Source organism: Telopea speciosissima, chromosome 3 (genome assembly GCF_018873765.1).
Source record: "Telopea speciosissima isolate NSW1024214 ecotype Mountain lineage chromosome 3, Tspe_v1, whole genome shotgun sequence".
NCBI classification, from domain to species: domain Eukaryota; kingdom Viridiplantae; phylum Streptophyta; class Magnoliopsida; order Proteales; family Proteaceae; genus Telopea; species Telopea speciosissima.
Genome location: NC_057918.1, coordinates 53,443,799 through 53,461,677, shown reverse-complemented (window position 1 = coordinate 53,461,677; position 17,879 = coordinate 53,443,799). Strand labels below are relative to the sequence as shown.

The 17,879-nt window shown below is 41.4% G+C and overlaps 1 protein-coding gene across 1 annotated transcript in view; it reads right to left on the bottom strand.

Moving 5' to 3' along the window:
* LOC122653935 (calcium-dependent protein kinase 8-like) overlaps positions 1-14,947 on the bottom strand; it is a 34,794-nt gene extending 19,847 nt beyond the window's left edge. Inside the window, exons 1-4 of the mRNA XM_043847900.1 lie at positions 14,387-14,947; positions 9,914-10,037; positions 9,653-9,796; positions 9,321-9,473 (exon numbers count right to left, since the gene is read on the bottom strand). Coding sequence (XP_043703835.1) covers positions 9,321-9,473; positions 9,653-9,796; positions 9,914-10,037; positions 14,387-14,908 — 943 coding nt within the window. The 5' untranslated portion in view covers positions 14,909-14,947. The remainder of the gene's footprint in view (positions 1-9,320; positions 9,474-9,652; positions 9,797-9,913; positions 10,038-14,386) is intronic.
* Positions 14,948-17,879: the final 2,932 nt, after the last annotated feature.

Genomic DNA, 17,879 nt, shown 5'->3' with positions numbered 1-17,879 from the left:
AGCTAGGTTACAGTTATTATTTCCATCTTTTAAGTCTGTGTCTAGGATAGAGTGTGAAGCCTACGAGTTGGGGAAACACCACCGTGTGTCTTTCCCTTCTCAATCTGTGGCTCATAGTTCGTCTTTATTTGCTTTAGTCCATTCGGACATCTGGGGTCCCTGTCGTGTCAAGAATAAACGTGGTTTATGTATTTTGTCACATTCGTGGACGATCATTCCCGTCTTACCTGGTTGTATCTCCTGAAGGATCATTCCGAGTTTTTATCTGTATTCCAAGAATTTTATAATGAAATAAAAACTCAGTTTGGTGTGTCTATTAAAGTTTTTCGTTCTGATAATGCATTGGAATATGTACAAAATGAAATATTTGATTTTTGTATTGCCCGTGGTATGATTCATCAGACTAGTTATTCCTACACTCCACAACAAAATGGAGTGGCTGAACGCAAAAATAGGCATCTTCTTGAGGTAGCTCGTGCTATCATGTTCCATATGCATGTCCCAAAGCTTTTTTGGTGTGAGAGTGTGTTGACTACTTGTTATTTGATTAATCGCATGCCTTCTTCTATTCTTGCCGATAGGTCCCCTTTTTCCATTGTTTTTCCGGGCATTCCCGCTTTCGCTTTACCCCCTCGTGTTTTTGGATGTGTGTGCTTTGTGCATAACTTACATGTCTCCACTGACAAGTTTGCACCTAGGTCTACCAAGTGTACTTTCCTAGGTTATTCTCGTACTCAGAAAGGGTACAAGTGTTATGACCCTGTGTTAAATATATGAGCCAGAATACCGTGGGAGTATTCTGGACTTTTTCCTTTGTTATTTTATTGTTTTTGTATATGTGGTTTAGTCCCACATTGCTCATGTACAGATTTTACTATTTTATTATTCTTATAAATAAGAAGGTGCTTGGGATGAATTGATCATCCAAGCATTCAGCCTAATTCTAATCTGTTAACATGGTATCAAAGCAGATTTCGAATTAGGGACCCCCCCTCTCTTCCATTCTCGATTTCAGTCCCTTATTTCCCTTTTTTTCATTCTCGGCTCCTTCCTTCTCCTTTTCTTTTGCTCCTCATTCTCCCACTAGGGCAGCACTAATGAGGTGATCTACAAGATCTAGTTGCTGCCCTCCATTACCTCTTTCTATGGTGTAATTTTTCTGCTCGATAGGGACACTATTACCTGTCTGCGATATTTGGCTTCTTCAGTTTTTTGGGGACTGCTTCCTTCTCTGCTACAAGGGACCACTCCTCCTATTTGAAGACCAAGAACTGTAGCAGGCTTTCTCCTTTATATCTGTTCCTATCCTCAGATCTGTTCAAGACCCCCTAAGATCGATATTTCACAAAAAACAGGGTTTTTCCAAAACCCTGACAACTATCAATCTAGGGGCTGGTGACTTCTATTGGTTCTGATTTTTTGAAGGCTGGTTCTCTACTTATACAGTCACACTCGACCTTGGTTGGAGCTGCAACACTTCAGTTTTTTGGCATCTTACATCCTTTATCGATTTCAGCAGTTCAGGGTTTTTTCCAAAACCCTGACCAATATCGATCTAGGGTTTACAGATTTCTGTTGCGGCTGATTTTTGGCAGGGTGTTTCAGCATTACTAGAGGACCATTCTATCCTATTTTCAGCTCCATCTGCAGTGTTTTTGCTCTCCTTATTCCCTACATCAAATTCAGCACTTTCAGGGTTTTTCTCAAACCCTGTAAAATCGATCCAAGGGATTCACCTTGCTGCTGTTGTTGATTATTGGAGACCACTATTCTATCATTACCAGAGGGCTCCCCTCCAACTTTCAGCCCTTCACTTGCAGGTTTTTGTGGGTTTCTCTTCACAACAGCCCTTCTTTGTGATTTGGGCTTCTCTACTGCTCTCATGGGTGACTCAATGGATTCGACTGCTACTTCTGTTGGTGATGGACTCAACAAATCAGATTATCATACCTTTACTCCTAATCCAATCAAGTTGGATGGCACTAATTACTTGCTTTGGTCTAGGTCTGCTTCCTTTGCCATTGCTGGCCGTGGCCTTACTGGTCATATTACTGGCACCAGTGTTATGCCAACTGAGATTGGAGCTGCTAAAGACAGGTGGCTGGCCAACAATGGAGTTCTCATGTCCTACCTCATTGGCTCTATGACTACAGAACTGCAGCATAATTTTCTTCTTCTTAACACAGCCTCGGAGATTTGGGCTGCTTGCAAGGAGACCTACGGGCAGCTTGGCAACGATGCCCAGATCTATGAACTCAGGAAGAAGGTCCTTCACACTACTCAAGGAGAATTGACAGTCTCTAACTATTATGCTACTTTGCGTACCCTTTGGCAGCAGTTGGATCACTTTTCTGACTTTCACCCAAGTTCCGCTGTTGATAGTGCCTCCTATAAGAAGCATGTGGACAAGATTAGGGTCTATGATTTTTTGGCTGGCTTAAATGTGGAGTACGATCAGATTCGTGTTCAAGTGTTGGGCCATAAGCCTTTTCCCACACTTGAACAATCTTATGCCTTGGTGTCCTCTGAGGAGAACCGTCAGGCTGCCATGTTGCACCCCCCTATTACTGACAGATCAGCTCTCAAGGCTGTTGCCCCTGCCACTCCTGCACCTAGTAGCACTGCTTCTCTTGGTGATTCTACCACAGGGACTGTCATTTGTGAGCACTGTCACAAACCCTATCACACCAAGGAGAAGTGCTGGAAACTTCATGGGAAACCGGCTGACTTTGAAGCTAAAAGGGCTGCCAAAACAAAGACAAAGACAAAGACCAAGGCCCATCAGTCTGAGACTGTTACTGCAGCCCCTGCTATTGACACTGGTCTATCCCAGGATGATCTACAGGCATTCCTACGTATGCTCAGGTCTTCCGCTGCTGCTGCCTCTACTACATCAGCTCCTGCCAGTTCTTCTGCTCCCTCAGGTTCACACTTTGCCCGGTCAGGTATTGCATTTGGAGGTCATTGTGCTTTTGTAGCTTCCCATCCTTGGATCATAGATTCGGGAGCTACAGATCATATGACCGGCTCCTCTAGTCTATTTCACAGATATTCTCCCACTTCTGGGAAAGACAAGGTCAAGGTGGTTGATGGTTCCCTCTCTTCCATTTCTGGAAAAGGAATCATCAACTGCACTTCTTCTCTTCCCTTGTCTTCTGTTTTGCACATTCCTAACTTTACTACTAACCTTCTTTCCATTAGTAGTATTACTCGTGATCTTAACTGTAAAGTCACTTTCTTTCCCTCTCATTGTGTGTTTCAGGATCTGGACTCTGGGAAGACGATTGGATTGGGTAAAGTGCACGGTGGGCTGTACCTGCTTGATGACGGTCACTTCTCTCCACCACCATTACCTTCTCCGCTACACTAGAACTCCATGGTCTCTTCTAAACTCTACCAGTGGCACTCTCGGTTAGGTCACCCCCCTTTAGGAATTTTAGCTCATTTATTTCCTAGTTTGGTCACCATTCGTACTAAGGATGACTTTTTTTGTGAGGCTTGTGTTCTGGCCAAACAGACACATTCAACTTATCCAGTTTCAAATAAACGAAGTTCTTCTTGTTTTCAATTAGTGCATTCTGATGTTTGGGGCCCCAGTCGTAAAGCATCTATTTCTAGTCATCGTTGGTTTGTCTCTTCATTGATTGTCATTCTAGGCACATTTGGGTGTATCTTTTACACACAAAAAATCAGGTTTTCTCATATTTTCAGCATTTTCATAAAATGGTACAAACACAGTTCCAGGCTACTCTCAAAGTATTGAGAAGTAACAATGGAACAGAGTACACAGACTCTCAATTTCAAAAATATTTAGCTGATAATGGCATCCTTCATCAAACTAGTTGTGTTGATACCCCTGCCCAGAATGGTGTGGCAGAAAGGAAAAATCGCCACTTGTTAGAGATGGCCAGGGCTTTGATGTTTGCGAGGAATGTCCCCTCTCAATATTGGGGGGATGCGGTTCTCACTGTGGCCTCTCTCATAAATAGGCTGCCTTCTAGGGTTCTTGCCTCCCGTAGCCCCTCTGATGTTTTGAGGGGCAATTCATCATTTATTGTGCCTCCCAAGGTGTTTGGTCGTGTGTGCTATGCTCGAGATACTAGATCTCCAGGCAAGCTTGAACCTCGGGGGCTCCGTTGTATTTTCTTGGGTTATTCTCCAACCCAGAAAGGGTATAGGTGTTACCATCCCCCTTCCCGTCGTACCATGGTTAGCATGGATGTTATTTTCCATGAGTCCCTTTCTTACTATTCTTCGCCACCTCTTCAGGGGGAGAGTTCTAGTGAAGATGTGTCTTTTGAGACTCCTCTACCTAAGGTTCCTCAGGCTGCTGTCCAACCTGCTTTACCAACACCCACAACCCCTTTACCAACACCCATGGCTGCTGCCCAGCCTCCTTTAGATGCTGCCCATCCTATTTTGGTTGATGCCCAACATCCTCTGGTTGTTCCTCCCTCACCTGATGGGAATCGTTTACAGGGGGAAACTATAGAAAATAGTGTTGTTAATGTTCCTATCCAGGGGGAGCTAACTCCAGTCCAGAGAACTATTGGTGAATTTCAGAAGAGAATTGACAACTTCAACATACTCACCTATACAAGGGGCAAATCCAACAGAGGGCAGCTGCAACCCACTATAGCACCAGTACCCATTCAATTGCCGGCTCCAGACCCAGATCCTACATCTCCTGGTAATCCCTCTCCTTCCGACCTACCTATTGCACATCGCAAAGGTACTAGGACTTGCACTTTACATCCCATATCTCTTTTTGTTTCTTATATCTCTCTTTCTCCCTCTTTTCGTGCGTTTGTATCTTCTCTTTCCTCTATCTTGATTCCTAACAATTGGCAGGAAGCATCCACAGATGGAAAGTGGAAGGCAACAATGTTGGAAGAAATGCGAGAACTACATAAAAATAATACGTGGGATCTTGTGGCTCTTCCTCCAGGGAAAAAACCAGTGGGATGTAAATGGGTCTTCGTGGTCAAACAGAAGGCAGATGGTTCGGTGGATAGGTACAAGGCACGTCTGGTTGCAAAGGGTTTCATTCAGACTTATGGGGTTAACTATCAGAAGACCTTTGCACCAGTGGCAAAGCTCAACACCGTCAAGGTGTTATTATCTTATGCTGCAAATCTTGGGTGGGATCTCCAGCAGTTAGATGTGAAGAATGCCTTCCTTCATAGGGAGCTTGAGGAGGAGGTATATATGGACATTCCATCAAGCTTCTCTGATGACAGGACTAGGGGCAAGGTCTGTAAATTGAAGCGTGCTCTTTATAGGTTGAAGCAGTCACCTAGGGCCTGGTTTGGCAGATTTCATAAGGCTATGATTTCAGCAGGTTACAAGCAGAGCAATGCTGATCACACCTTGTTTATCAGACAAGTTGGTGACAACGTTACTCTTCTCATAGTCTATGTGGATGATATTGTGGTCACTGGTAATAATGATGCTGCAATCAGGGATTTGAAACTTCTCCTTAGCCGTGAGTTTGAGGTCAAAGATCTTGGTCCTCTAAAATATTTTCAAGGGATAGAAGTTGCTCGTTCTTCAAAGGGCATCTTTCTTTCCCAACGAAAATATGTCCTTGATCTATTGACTGAGACAGGGCTGCTAGGGTGTCATCCTTCGGATACTCCTATGGAAGCTACTACAAAACTTAGGGAGAAAGAGGGTGAGCCTGTTGACAAAGATGGTTATCAGCAGTTAGTGGGCAAACTAATCTATCTTTCCCACACACGACCTGACATAGCAGTTGCTGTAAGTTTGGTGAGCCAGTTCATGTATGATCCCTATTCCTCTCATATGGATGCAGTCCGTCATATTTTGAGGTATTTGAAGTCTGCTCCAGGAAAGGGAATTCTTCTATCTCCCAATGGTCATCTTAAAATTGAAGCTTATACTGATGCCGATTGGGCTGGTTCTGCCGACAGGAAATCTATCTCTGGCTATTGTTCCTTTGTGGGTGGGAACCTTGTCACATGGCGTAGTAAAAAGCAGAATGTTGTGACAAGGTCCAGTGCTGAAGCCGAGTTTCGTGCAATAGCACAAGGCATTTGTGAACTTCTATGGCTTAGAGGATTATTGCAAGATATCGGTGTTGCTGTCCATCTTCCCATGATGCTTTATTGTGACAATAAAGCTGCCATTAGCATTGCTCACAACCCTGTCCAGCATGACCGCACTAAACACGTGGAGGTTGACCGACATTTCATCAAGGAGAAGCTTGAAGCCGGCCTCATTTGTGTTCCCTTTGTGAAGTCTACTGATCAATTGGCTAAAGTGTTCACTTAGGGACTGAGCAGCAAGCTGTTTCATCCTATCTTAGTCAAGTTGGGCATGCATGATATATATGCTCCAACTTGAGGGGGAGTGTTAAATATATGGTCCAGAATACCGTGGGGGTATTCTGGACTTTTTCCTTTGTTATTTTATTGTTTTTGTATATGTGGTTTAGTCCCACATTGCTCATGTACAGATTTTATTATTTTATTATTCTTATAAATAAGAAGGTGCTTGGGATGAAATGATCATCCAAGCATTCAACCTAATTCTAATCTGTTAACGCCCTGTCTCTTCCAGATATTTTGTGAGTGCTGATGTCACCTTCTTTGAGGGGAGTTCTTACTTTTCTCAGTCTTCGTTGTCCTCTGAGGACGAGTGGCATCTTGTTGTGCCACCTCCTATTCCTACCTTAGTACCGTTTTCCCCTCCTTTGCAGGTGTATCAGCGTCAGGACAAGACAGCAGCCCCGTGTGAGATTCCTACTGTTCCAGTGGTTTCACCCCCTCCACTTGTGTCCTCCTCTGGTGAAGCTCCGTCTACTTCCTCATCTGATAACTTACCAGTTGCCTTACAGAAAGGTACACGTTCCTGTACACAGAAGTCTAATATTGTGTACCCCATTGACAAGTTTGTTTCCTTATCTCATCTGCCGCCTTTGGTCCATAATTTTGCCCTGTCGTTATCCGCTTCTAGTATGCCTAAAAGTCACACTGAGGCCCTTCGTCTTCCTGGCTGGAAGGATGCCATGGATGCTGAAATGGATGCCCTGTTGACTCGTAACACCTGGACTCTTGTTGATTTGCCACCTAGTAAGGACCTTGTCAAGTGTCGCTGGGTTTACACTATTAAGTATCTTCCTGATGTTTTGTTGAGCGGCTCAAAGCCCGTCTGGTTGCCAAGGGATATACCCAAACTTATGGAGTTGATTATTTTGAGACATTCTCTCCCGTTGCACGGCTGAATTCGGTGCGCTTACTTATTTCCTTGGCGGTGAATTTTGATTGGCCATTATATCAGCTCGACATTAAAAATGCCTTTTTGTATGGTGACTTGCAAGAGGAAGTTTATATGGAGCAACCTCCGGGGTATGTTGCTCAGGGGGAGGATCTTACACAGGTTTGTAAGCTACGGAAGGCTATCTATGGTCTCAAATTGTGGCCCAGAGCGTGGTTTAAGAAATTCAGTGCCACGGTGATGTCTTGTGGCTTTTCACAGTGTTATTCCAACCACTCGGTGTTTGTCCGCCGCCGAGATGGTAAGGTGGTTGTCTTGGTCGTCTATGTAGACGATATTATTATTTCTGGTGATGATGAGGCTGGTATTGCAGAGGTAAAAGCATATTTACAGCAGCATTTTCAGACCAAGGATCTAGGTAATCTTCACTATTTTCTTGGCATCGAAGTTGTGAGAAGTAGGAAAGGTGTTAATTTATCTCCAAAGAAATATGTATTGGACCTTCTATCTGACACTGGCATGCTTGCTTCAAAGCCAGTGGATGTTCCTATGGATCCTCATCAGAAGTTTGGGGTAGATGGCGGTGATCTCCTTAAAGACGTGCACCAGTACAGAAGTTTGGTTGGGAAGCTAATGTATCTTACAGTTACCAGACCAGACATTTCCTTTGCAGTGGGTGTCCTTAGTCAGTTTATGCAGTCTCCTCGGAAGGCTCATTGGGATGGAGTTGTTCGTGTTCTTCGCTATTTGAAGGGTGCTCCTGGTAAAGGGTTGATTTATCGCCCTCATAGGCATATGGATCTTGTTGCTTTTTCAGATGCTGACTGGGCTGGTTCAGCCAGTGATCGTCGCTCGACTACAGGGTTCTGTACTTTTGTTGGGGGTAATCTACTTACGTGGCGTAGTAAGAAACAGACTACAATTGCCAGATCGAGTGATGAAGCGGAATACAGAGCTATGGCTCATACTACTGCAGAGTTGATGTGGCTCAAGTCTCTTCTTCTTGAGATGGGTTTATCTGTGTCGTTGCCTATGAAGATGTATTGTGATAACCAGGCAGCCATATACATTGCGAGCAACCCGGTCTATCATGAACGGACCAAACATATTGAAGTGGACTGTCACTTTGTTCGAGATGCTGCGTTAAAAAAACTTGTTGAGACCCATTTGTTTCATCCTCGAATTAGCTAGCAAATATGTTCACCAAGTCACTGTTTGCTCCTAGTTTTCGCACCTGTTGTAACAAGCTGAGCATGGGAGACCCCTATACTCCAGCTTGAGGGGGAGTGTTGAAAACTAGGGGTATTTTAGTCTTATATTTTGGGTTTTTGGGGTTTTCTGGTATTTTACATCAGTTCTGTCCTTAGTTTGTAAGGTTGTAATAAGTAAGGGGTTAGGGGTAATTTCATATACCCCTAACTACCTTACTTTCTATTTTGTCTCTAAATTAATTATATATTGGGAGGCTGCCTGTGTGAAGGTATTCTATTTTACCTATCGCAGGCTGCTCTCCTCTCTTACGGCAACTTCTTCTTCCTCTCTTTCTTCTTCTTCTTTCATCTTTCTTCCTTCACCCCTGATGTGATTAGTTTAATTCTGATTTGCAACATCTAATATTAGAATTTCACATATTGTGAAATGGAAGGACAGATAAACAAACTGCTCTTTGATTATGCCATTCAAAAGATGGTCAGAGGCCAAAGCTCTTGTTTATGTTATTTGCAGTTTTAGGGTGAAATTATGATGCATAGTGAGGATGGAGGTATATATATTATGGATTTCATAGGATCTTTAGTATATTATGGATTTTATTCTGTCTGAGACCTCAGTTCAATATTTGATATGATTGTCAATGTCAAATCACTAAAACAAAACATTTTTTTGGAAGTTTAAACTTAAAATGGCTACTAAGAACCGCTACTCTTTCTAAGTAAATTATCATTTTTTTTTTTGGATAGGTAGGTCACAAGGAGAGTTAAACTCATGGCCTCTTAATTGTGAGATGTTGGGCCTTGACAACTGAGCTACCACCTTGGGGTAAGTAAATTATCCACTACATACTACAAAATAAGAAGACATACCTAGAACTTCTTCAGCTGTCAATCGGCTGTAGGGGTTTGGATCAAGCATACTCCTTACAAGGTCCTTTGCATCCTCAGAAACCTTTGACCAAGGTTCTCTCTCAAAATCTATAACAGAATTTACAATGGCCTGTGCAATGCCCTCTTCAGTTTCTGTACTAATTGTAGGTGAAACCCAAACATCAGAAATCAAGATAGAAAGTCGCATAAAAAATTTCCAGAAAGTTGAATTTGTGAATAATCGAACTTTGAAAGGAGATAAGGTTACACATTTTAAGTATCAAACTATTGTCACATGAAATCCACTAAGAGTACCAGAATAGAGAGGTTACCTGCCCAGAAAGGGGGGACTCCACACAGCAAAATGTAAAGGATAACTCCTGCACTCCATATATCCACTTCTGGTCCATAATTCCGTCTCAAGACCTCTGGGGCCATGTAAAATGGACTACCAACAATTTCACGGAAACGCTGACCTACAGGAAAATTACCAATGACAGTTGCTCAGCCATGTAAATATAATCTAACCGGTCAGTGTAGCAGAGGAAGTGCATGTCAGAAAACAGTAGCCAACTGAAATTTTGAAAACCAACCAGGCTCAAAGAATACAGAGAGGCCAAAATCAATTGCCTTAAGTGGAGAAGTTTCATTTTTGTTTGCAAACAAGAAATTCTCAGGCTTTAGGTCTCGATGCATCACCCCATGCCCATGGCATACCTGCGATAGATGTAACACTTCAATTTTAAAAAAAAAAAAAAGAGAGCTTACTCTGATGTAAATTCTAAACAAAGCTGTTCATGTAATCAATCAATTGGAATGTGCCAACATGTCACACCTGGAAAGTTGTTGATTAGTACTTTTAGAATTTGCTCAGTCACACTTGGCAGTTGTGGTTCCTGATTGTAATCTCAAGAACCAAGGTCAGAGTAGGGGAAAGGATCCACAGTTAATACCTTTTTCCTGCTCATGTCTTTGAAAATCATGTCCATTCTTAAAGCCATTATTGTCTTAAAATGTTGGTATCATTTTAGAAAATCTTGGAAAATACAGTTTAAGCTTAAACATTGTTATCTCCACCTGGGAAACAAGCAGCAAAACTTTAATGGGTTTTAAGTTATATCCATCCTAGGGTTTGTCTTCATACGGATCCGGTTTGTCTTCATATGGATCCCCCAACGGGTTTAGCCCGGTCCAAGGAATTGCTCCTGCACCAACTCTCCCGGTGTAGAGAAAAACTCGACCGTGAGTTTTATAAAATGAGAGGATCAGCACCACTCGATCGACATCCACAAACATCGGTTTTGATGGGGCGATGATCCAGCGAATATCACCATCAACCATCACAATCTCCTAATGGTCATTAGCAAATGACAACTCTTCAATGAGAATCTGATCGTGGAGTTTCACAACTAAAATCGGACCATTGATCAACTCTTCAACTGCAACTTTGATCGGACCATGCACTGCTGCTTGATCATCACTTTTGTTGTCAACATTTTCTATCACCACTGATCCATCCTCTAAGGCTTCTAGTATGTTGCACACTTTATCACAGCATCGTTTGGTACTTTCAGTAAGCTCTCGAAAATCTGATCGAAGATCCTGAGATTCCGATCGGAGTTTCAACAAGCCATCATCAAATATCTTTTTAAGCATCTCCACAACAGCAATAAGTTCAGGGTCGAACATCATTCAGATATAAGGACTTCAGCTATGTACCAATTGATGCGGATCCGGGGTCCTGAAACCCTGTTCGGATCGCTTATGGGCCCTCCCCAATCAAAAAAAAAAACTCAAGGATAGGATCCAATAGCATTTGGTAATTAATGGAATTCTAAGTCACAATCAAAGGAACAAAGGGAAAAGTCACGTATGAGATGAGAGGGGTAATCTTGGAAGGGTTTGTAAAATAAGGAATAAGGGGGTTAAGAGAAGTATTGAGGGGCACCAAAGGAAATTAAGCAAATAAGGCTTTAAAGAAAAACCATGATTTGGGGTTTGGGGGTTGTCTTCAACCTCCCGCAACACAATCCATGGCGGAAAACCCAGCAAGGTTCAATGGAGGGGACTTTTATATGTGAACTCGGTTGGTTCTGAGATTACAAGTGAAGCTTTCTGACTTTAAACTCTATCGATTCCAACCAGCAAACAGTGGACTCAGCAGCCGACCAACAAGATAAGAGAAGCTGAAATAGGATCCAGATGAAGAGAAAAGATTCAAAAGTTTGCAGATATTGATTCTCAGAGCCTATTAATTATTAAGCAGTCAAAGTATGGGGGTTAGGTCGCCTAGAGGTATGGAACCTATTCCCAAAATCTCAGGTTAGATCCGTGGTTTACCAAGGAACTCAATCAACTTATATGGGACTGTTCGGCAGCACAGAAAACAGAATAATGATATAAGTACTTAAAGAAAAGAAATAAAAGAAGAGTAGAGAATGATTGCTGGGAAGTGAAGAGAAGAGAGAATAACAATAAAGAAGAAGAATTTAAGAGAGCGACAGAGAGAGGGAAGGGAGCACACACTCACCGGTTCTTGGTTTCAACCTTCGAACTCAATTTCATTCAACATTCTCAAATCTGAGTGTTGGTAGGTTACAACTTGTATTTAAAGATGAAATAAAGATTCCTATGGTAGGTTACAACTTGTATTTAAAGATGAAATAAAGACTCATAAAAACAATTTAAAACTGAAATTATATCCTAAATCAACTCTATCTTTAATTAGCCTATTAAAACATAAATAGGACTCTACCGCTAATACGTAATCCATTCAAAGTAAAAGACTACAAGAGAAAATCCCAATAATAATTATAATTTTAAATAAATAACTAAATATCCTACTAAACCTAAAAAACCCATTTTCAGCCCGGTTTGTCTTCATATGGATTCCCCAACAGGTTTAGCGTCCAAGGAATTGCTCCTGCATCAATAATTCAACACAAGAACACAAGACTACTATCAAGTGCGTCCTCAAGTATTTGAGAACTAAGAATTACTTCCTAGTTTATGGTATTCATAGTCTGTCAGCCATTGGTTATACAAATTCGAATTTCCTGACTAACAATGATGATAGAAAGTCCACTTTTGGAATGGTTTTCACATTGGGAGGAGGTGTTGTCAGATGAAAAAATGCCAAGCAAAAAATCAATATCTGACTCCACTTCTGAAATGGCTTATTTTGATTGCTAGACCTGAGAGGTCCTTACAGTTACAGTTGCATTTCCTCTACTTCTCTTTGGCTGGATCATTGGCATCCTATGGGAATCCTTCTTCACATGGTCAGCCCTAGAACCATATGTAGTTCCAGTCTTCCAAGACATGTTAGGGTGGCTGATATTTTAGATCATGTTGGCTGGTCTCCTCCGCTCTCCTTTAACCCTGCGCTTAATAATATTTGGAGTGTTTTGCCTTCTATTGCTAGAATACCCTCTAGGAGAGGTGACTCTGTTATCTGGTCGTCGAACTCCTTTGGCTCTTTTAGCTCCAAAGCTGCCTGGGACTTCATCCGCTCTAGAGGCTCTTTGGCTCCTTGGAGGAAGCTAATTTGGTTCAAGCATCACATCCCCCGTCATTGTTTCACAATTTGGAGAGCTTTATCTAACTGCCTTCTAACGGAGTCCTTTCTTCACCATCGCTAAATCACTATCTCCCCCATGTGTGGCTTTTGCTGGAATGCAGAGGAAGATATAGACCACCTATTTTTTGCTTGCCCTTTCTCCTCCATTTAGAAAGGCATTTTAGCAAAATTCTGGCCTAGAAGTCGGAGAATCTTCCCTTTTAATAGAGAGTGGATTTGGGTCGATATGACTTTTACCGGATTTACTCTCTATGACATGGTTGGCAAGTTGGCTTTTTGTGTTGTCATCAATCATATTTAGATGGAACGTAATATCAGGAAATGGACTACCAACTCTCGGACTTTGCACCAGATTTGTGATTCCATTTCTTTTTAAATTAAAACCAAGCTTTCTGTGCTATTACCTTTATTTGTAACGACACCCCAAGGAACAGGCTTATTGTTATATCCTAGGGTATCTCTTCTATCTCCCTTCTAGCCTCTGCCTCCTCTGTTTGAGGCTCAGGCTCTTTTGTGTTTTGTTTTATTCTTTCTTCTCCCCCCTTTTCTGGGGCTATTGTTTTCTCTTCTCTCTTTGGTAATGAATTATTTATTCACCCAAAAAAAAAACACTAAACCCTAGTTTGGTTTCGTTATGAAACCCAATGCATGCGAGGGACGATTCATGGTTACAGATATTTAAATTGGGATCGTTGCTGCCAACAAATAGATAGTAGAAACACCTCCTCTGATGTATAAAATGGTCTAACCAGCCCCTTCAATAAAATATCCAGCAGCCTGGACCCAAAAGGGGTTTAACCCTATGTACCATTTCACATGAGGAAGATGAAGGATGAGGCTAATTGATAAATGTTCTGCTAACTAGAATCTTAATCTGTAATCTTGTGGCCAGATTAGTTAGGCTTAAGGAAGGTCTTGAATCTGTAGTTTCTAACTGCTCCTATTGGAGTTCGTTATCTGTGGTAGACTTATAACGTTTGCTAAGAATCATGCATCCCAACAATGTAATGAAGAAAGTTTCTTATTTGATAAGATCTACTGAGAGCCATTCCAAACCTCTGTTCACCTCCTCACTGACTAACCCCAAACCAACTTTTCTTCCTCCTCCTACCTGTGGAGGAAAATAAAATCTGACAAGCTAATGATAGTCCTATGAGATGTTTGAAATAATGCACTTCCTTATCTTCATGCGGCAATCAGCTTAGTTCCTCCTTAAATGCAATGTGCTCTCCTCTGGTTCCTTTTGAATTCATATCCATGGCTTTTCTTCTTTAGTCAAAATGCTTCTTCTAGACCCTCAAAGGCTTCATTTTATATATTTTACTAGGAAAATTCCTCCAGTAGCAAAACAATATAGAAAATTGAATGGAAATGCTATGAAACCAATTTTGTTGTTGGGGGGAGGGGTCTTGCCAGAGGAAATGAAAGAAACGTGAACCCTAATAAATGAATACGATGGGGAGATTTGGATGACAGATCTACTCACCTGGACCACTTCGACTACTGTCTTGGTGACGATCGCAGCAGCTCGTTCGGTATAATGTCCCCGGGCAACAATCCGATCAAAGAGCTCCCCGCCCTCACAGAGCTCCATAACAAGGTGGATAGCTTCTTTGTCCTCATAAGTCTCCTTTAGCCTCACAATATTTGGGTGCTCCGGCAGATGACGCATAATCTCCACCTCTCTCCTCACATCCTGAACATCAATTTCCGTTCTAAGCTTGCTTTTTGAGATCGATTTACAAGCTAGGGTTTTTCCAGTCTCAAGGTGCTCACATAGATGAGTGATTCCGAATTCCCCTCTCCCAAGCTCCTTTATGAATCGATACCGAGCCAAAATGTCTTTCCCAGTCACTTTCTTAAGAATTGTGACGTTTCGAGGTGGCGGAGGTGGTTGGAAGCCATCAAAATCATCATTACAAATGCAATCTTCACAGGGTATGGGCTTAGGATCCTTCGATTTCCTGGAGAGAAGTCGGTTTCCAGGGTTTGACATACAACTTCCCATGGGAGAAAAATCAACAACAGCCCATGGGAAGTAGACACACAGAGAGAGAGAGAGAGAGAGAAGGGAAAACAAGAGACAATATGCCCTAACCCACCATGAGTGTCTGGTTTCAGAGCTTCAAAGTTTGAAAAGACGTTACAGTTCAGTTACTTGTCCCGCCTTTTTCTCAGGGCTGTTTGAGTGCCATTAACTTTAACGGTGAAACTTCTCCGGCCGTTGCAGTTAACGTTCCATTTGGGGTTTATTTTAACGGAATAAACTGTAAACTACCGTGTGGGCTCATCTCAGCCGCTCAGCTAAGTTAGTTAACAACCCTATTATGCAATCTCCGTTTGTTAATGGATTGGTTTTGTGCTGCTGCCATTGGATTGAATGGGGGTGGCAATAGGTCAGATAGGGTCACCGTATAAGCCAAATCCATCGGATTGAAAATTCAATTAACATGAGAAAATTGTTCCACCATTGCCCTTTTCCAAAGGCACACATCCTTCCGAGTGTCCAGTGCACATCTTGCGGCACAGCAGAGGCCACGTGGCACACATGACCTCTGTTGTGCCGCAGGATGTGCACCGCACACCATGCAATACAGCAGAGGATTTCTATTATTTCCAAAGCCACTTTTCATTGGAAAAAAACCTCTACAGTGCTCTAAATCTAGCAGTACACTGCAATGCGGGCTTGAGAGCTCGACACTTGGAAAATGCAACATCCAATGGTGTCGTGCTCGTGAAGAAAGAAAAAAAAAATTTTCTTTGCATCGAGCTCGCACCATTGGATGAAGCTTTTTCCACATGTCGAGCTCTCAGGGCCGCACTGCAATCCTCCGCCAGATGCCCGCACTACAGAGGATTTTAATCCCTTTTCATTATGGCCTGTCATTTTGGATATCTTTTTCTTTCTTGAAAGACATGTTAATTTACTTTTAAGAATATCATTCTATGGATGTGTTTTCTCAATAGTGTAATGTAAAGGGAGTATCTGAATATACCTCTATAGATGTATTTAGAATATGACATCTTTTAATTATCCCTTGTCTTATTATCAAAAAGGTTTTAAGATAGGGGCATATAAGGGTTTTCAAAAATAAGTTTGAAAGTGACATATCATTATGTCATTTTCAAAAGATATCATTGTCATGCATGTTTTTCGAGTGTGCATGTGAAATGACACTATTACATATATTAAAAAAATTGTGTCATACCAAACGGCCTAAAAAGTAAAGTTACAAATTATTTAACACCTTAAGGGGTGTCAATAAGAAAATCTCTTTTATCAAATTTGGATTGCAGCTTTACCTTTGATTCTTCGTGTGTGATGCGAACCTTATTGTGAGATTGTTCCTTGAGGTCCCCATAGTTAGTTGAAGCTTTTTTCCTCAGGCGATGAGGTCCTTGTGAAGAGAACCTGCTGTAATGCCACTTGTTGATTGGTATAAAAACCTAGGATGAGGTGACTTGGGTGTTGTATAACCTTTTGAACTTCCCTCAAGGAAGGTAGAGGGAAATTGAAAATACGAAACAAACACACAAAGGTTACACGTTGCATTCCAAGGGCTCACAACTAACCCAGTAGTTCTTCAAGCTTATTACAAAATCCAATCTGTTACTCGGTGGATCAATCCTTCTATAACTTCTCACAAATATTTTTTTAAATTTGCAACTCAATTACGAGCCTCTACGTAGGCAAATATTCATTTTCAAAGCATAATAAAAACCCTATAATACGTTAGATATACAAATCAAAGTAATAGTGATTCCCTCAATTCAGTTGACCAAAATACTAAGTATTATAGCATATAATTGACCTAAGGTTATGTGTGGCAAAATGAGTCTCTTTTTAAAGGTTATGACAGTTCTTTCTTGGAATATTAGGGGCATTAACAATGCCTTCTCTAAACGTTGTCATTTGTCTCATATTCGAAAAGTGAATCCTGATTTTATCTTTCTGTGTGAAACAAAATGCCAAAATCACATGTTACTTAAGTTGCCTGGTATTTCTGAGAATTTCCCCCTGCTTACTTTTTCGAATAGTAGCAATGCCTTCTCTAAACTTTTTTTTCTACCAAAAAAAAAAAAAAAGCAATGTGTGTAAAGGGAAAGGAGGGTTATGCATTTTTTGTTAAATGGGGGTTAAAATTCTTGACTTAGTGACTCTCCCCCTCTTCTTTGCTATCAAAACTTGGGATCTAAATGCAGGTGCTTTTTGGCTTATTTGTATCTATCCCCCTCCCCTCTCTAAATCTCGTTTACCCTTCTGAAAGGAACTCTTTTCTTTCCTTAGCTCTATTTCTGAACCCATCTGTATTATCGGGGATTTTAATGAAGTCCTTTCGTAGTGGGTGTTTGAGTTTAAAATAATAACCGCAAGCGTACGGGTCAATCGTAGCTACGGGTCGAACACGAGGAGGTCAACCTTGAATAAATTTCCACTTTTAATTAACGCGAAGTGTACAACTTACCAAATATGGAAACAGTCTATATATAGAAACTACCAATTATGGAAACTAGCAAATATAGAAGCAACTAAATTACCAAAGATAACAAATTAAAAATAGAAACTAAGGCAACCACTAAGGTAATGGATGAATTAAAAATAAGAAAGTCACTTGGGAATGAGTTCCACCATGAGAATTAGGGCAGATCAATGACTAGCATATTAGGGCAAAGCATGCATACGGCCTAAGTCTATAAGATATGCGCACGGCTCATATACGGCTAACATATCCTATGAAAACAAGTGCTCATACAACATACAATGTAAACAAAAAAATACATGAACATAATGGTGTCACAATGGATACGGCTAACGAACATGTATATAGTTCCCCTTGGAATGACATACAAGCGTGGCGGTCATCCATCGTAAGTCCAATATTGATCATGCCCATTAATCACATAGACAATGCTAGCCATCAATTCTTCCTTCTCTCATGGTTTCACCCACTCCCAAAAGGAGAGGTTTAGCTAGCCAT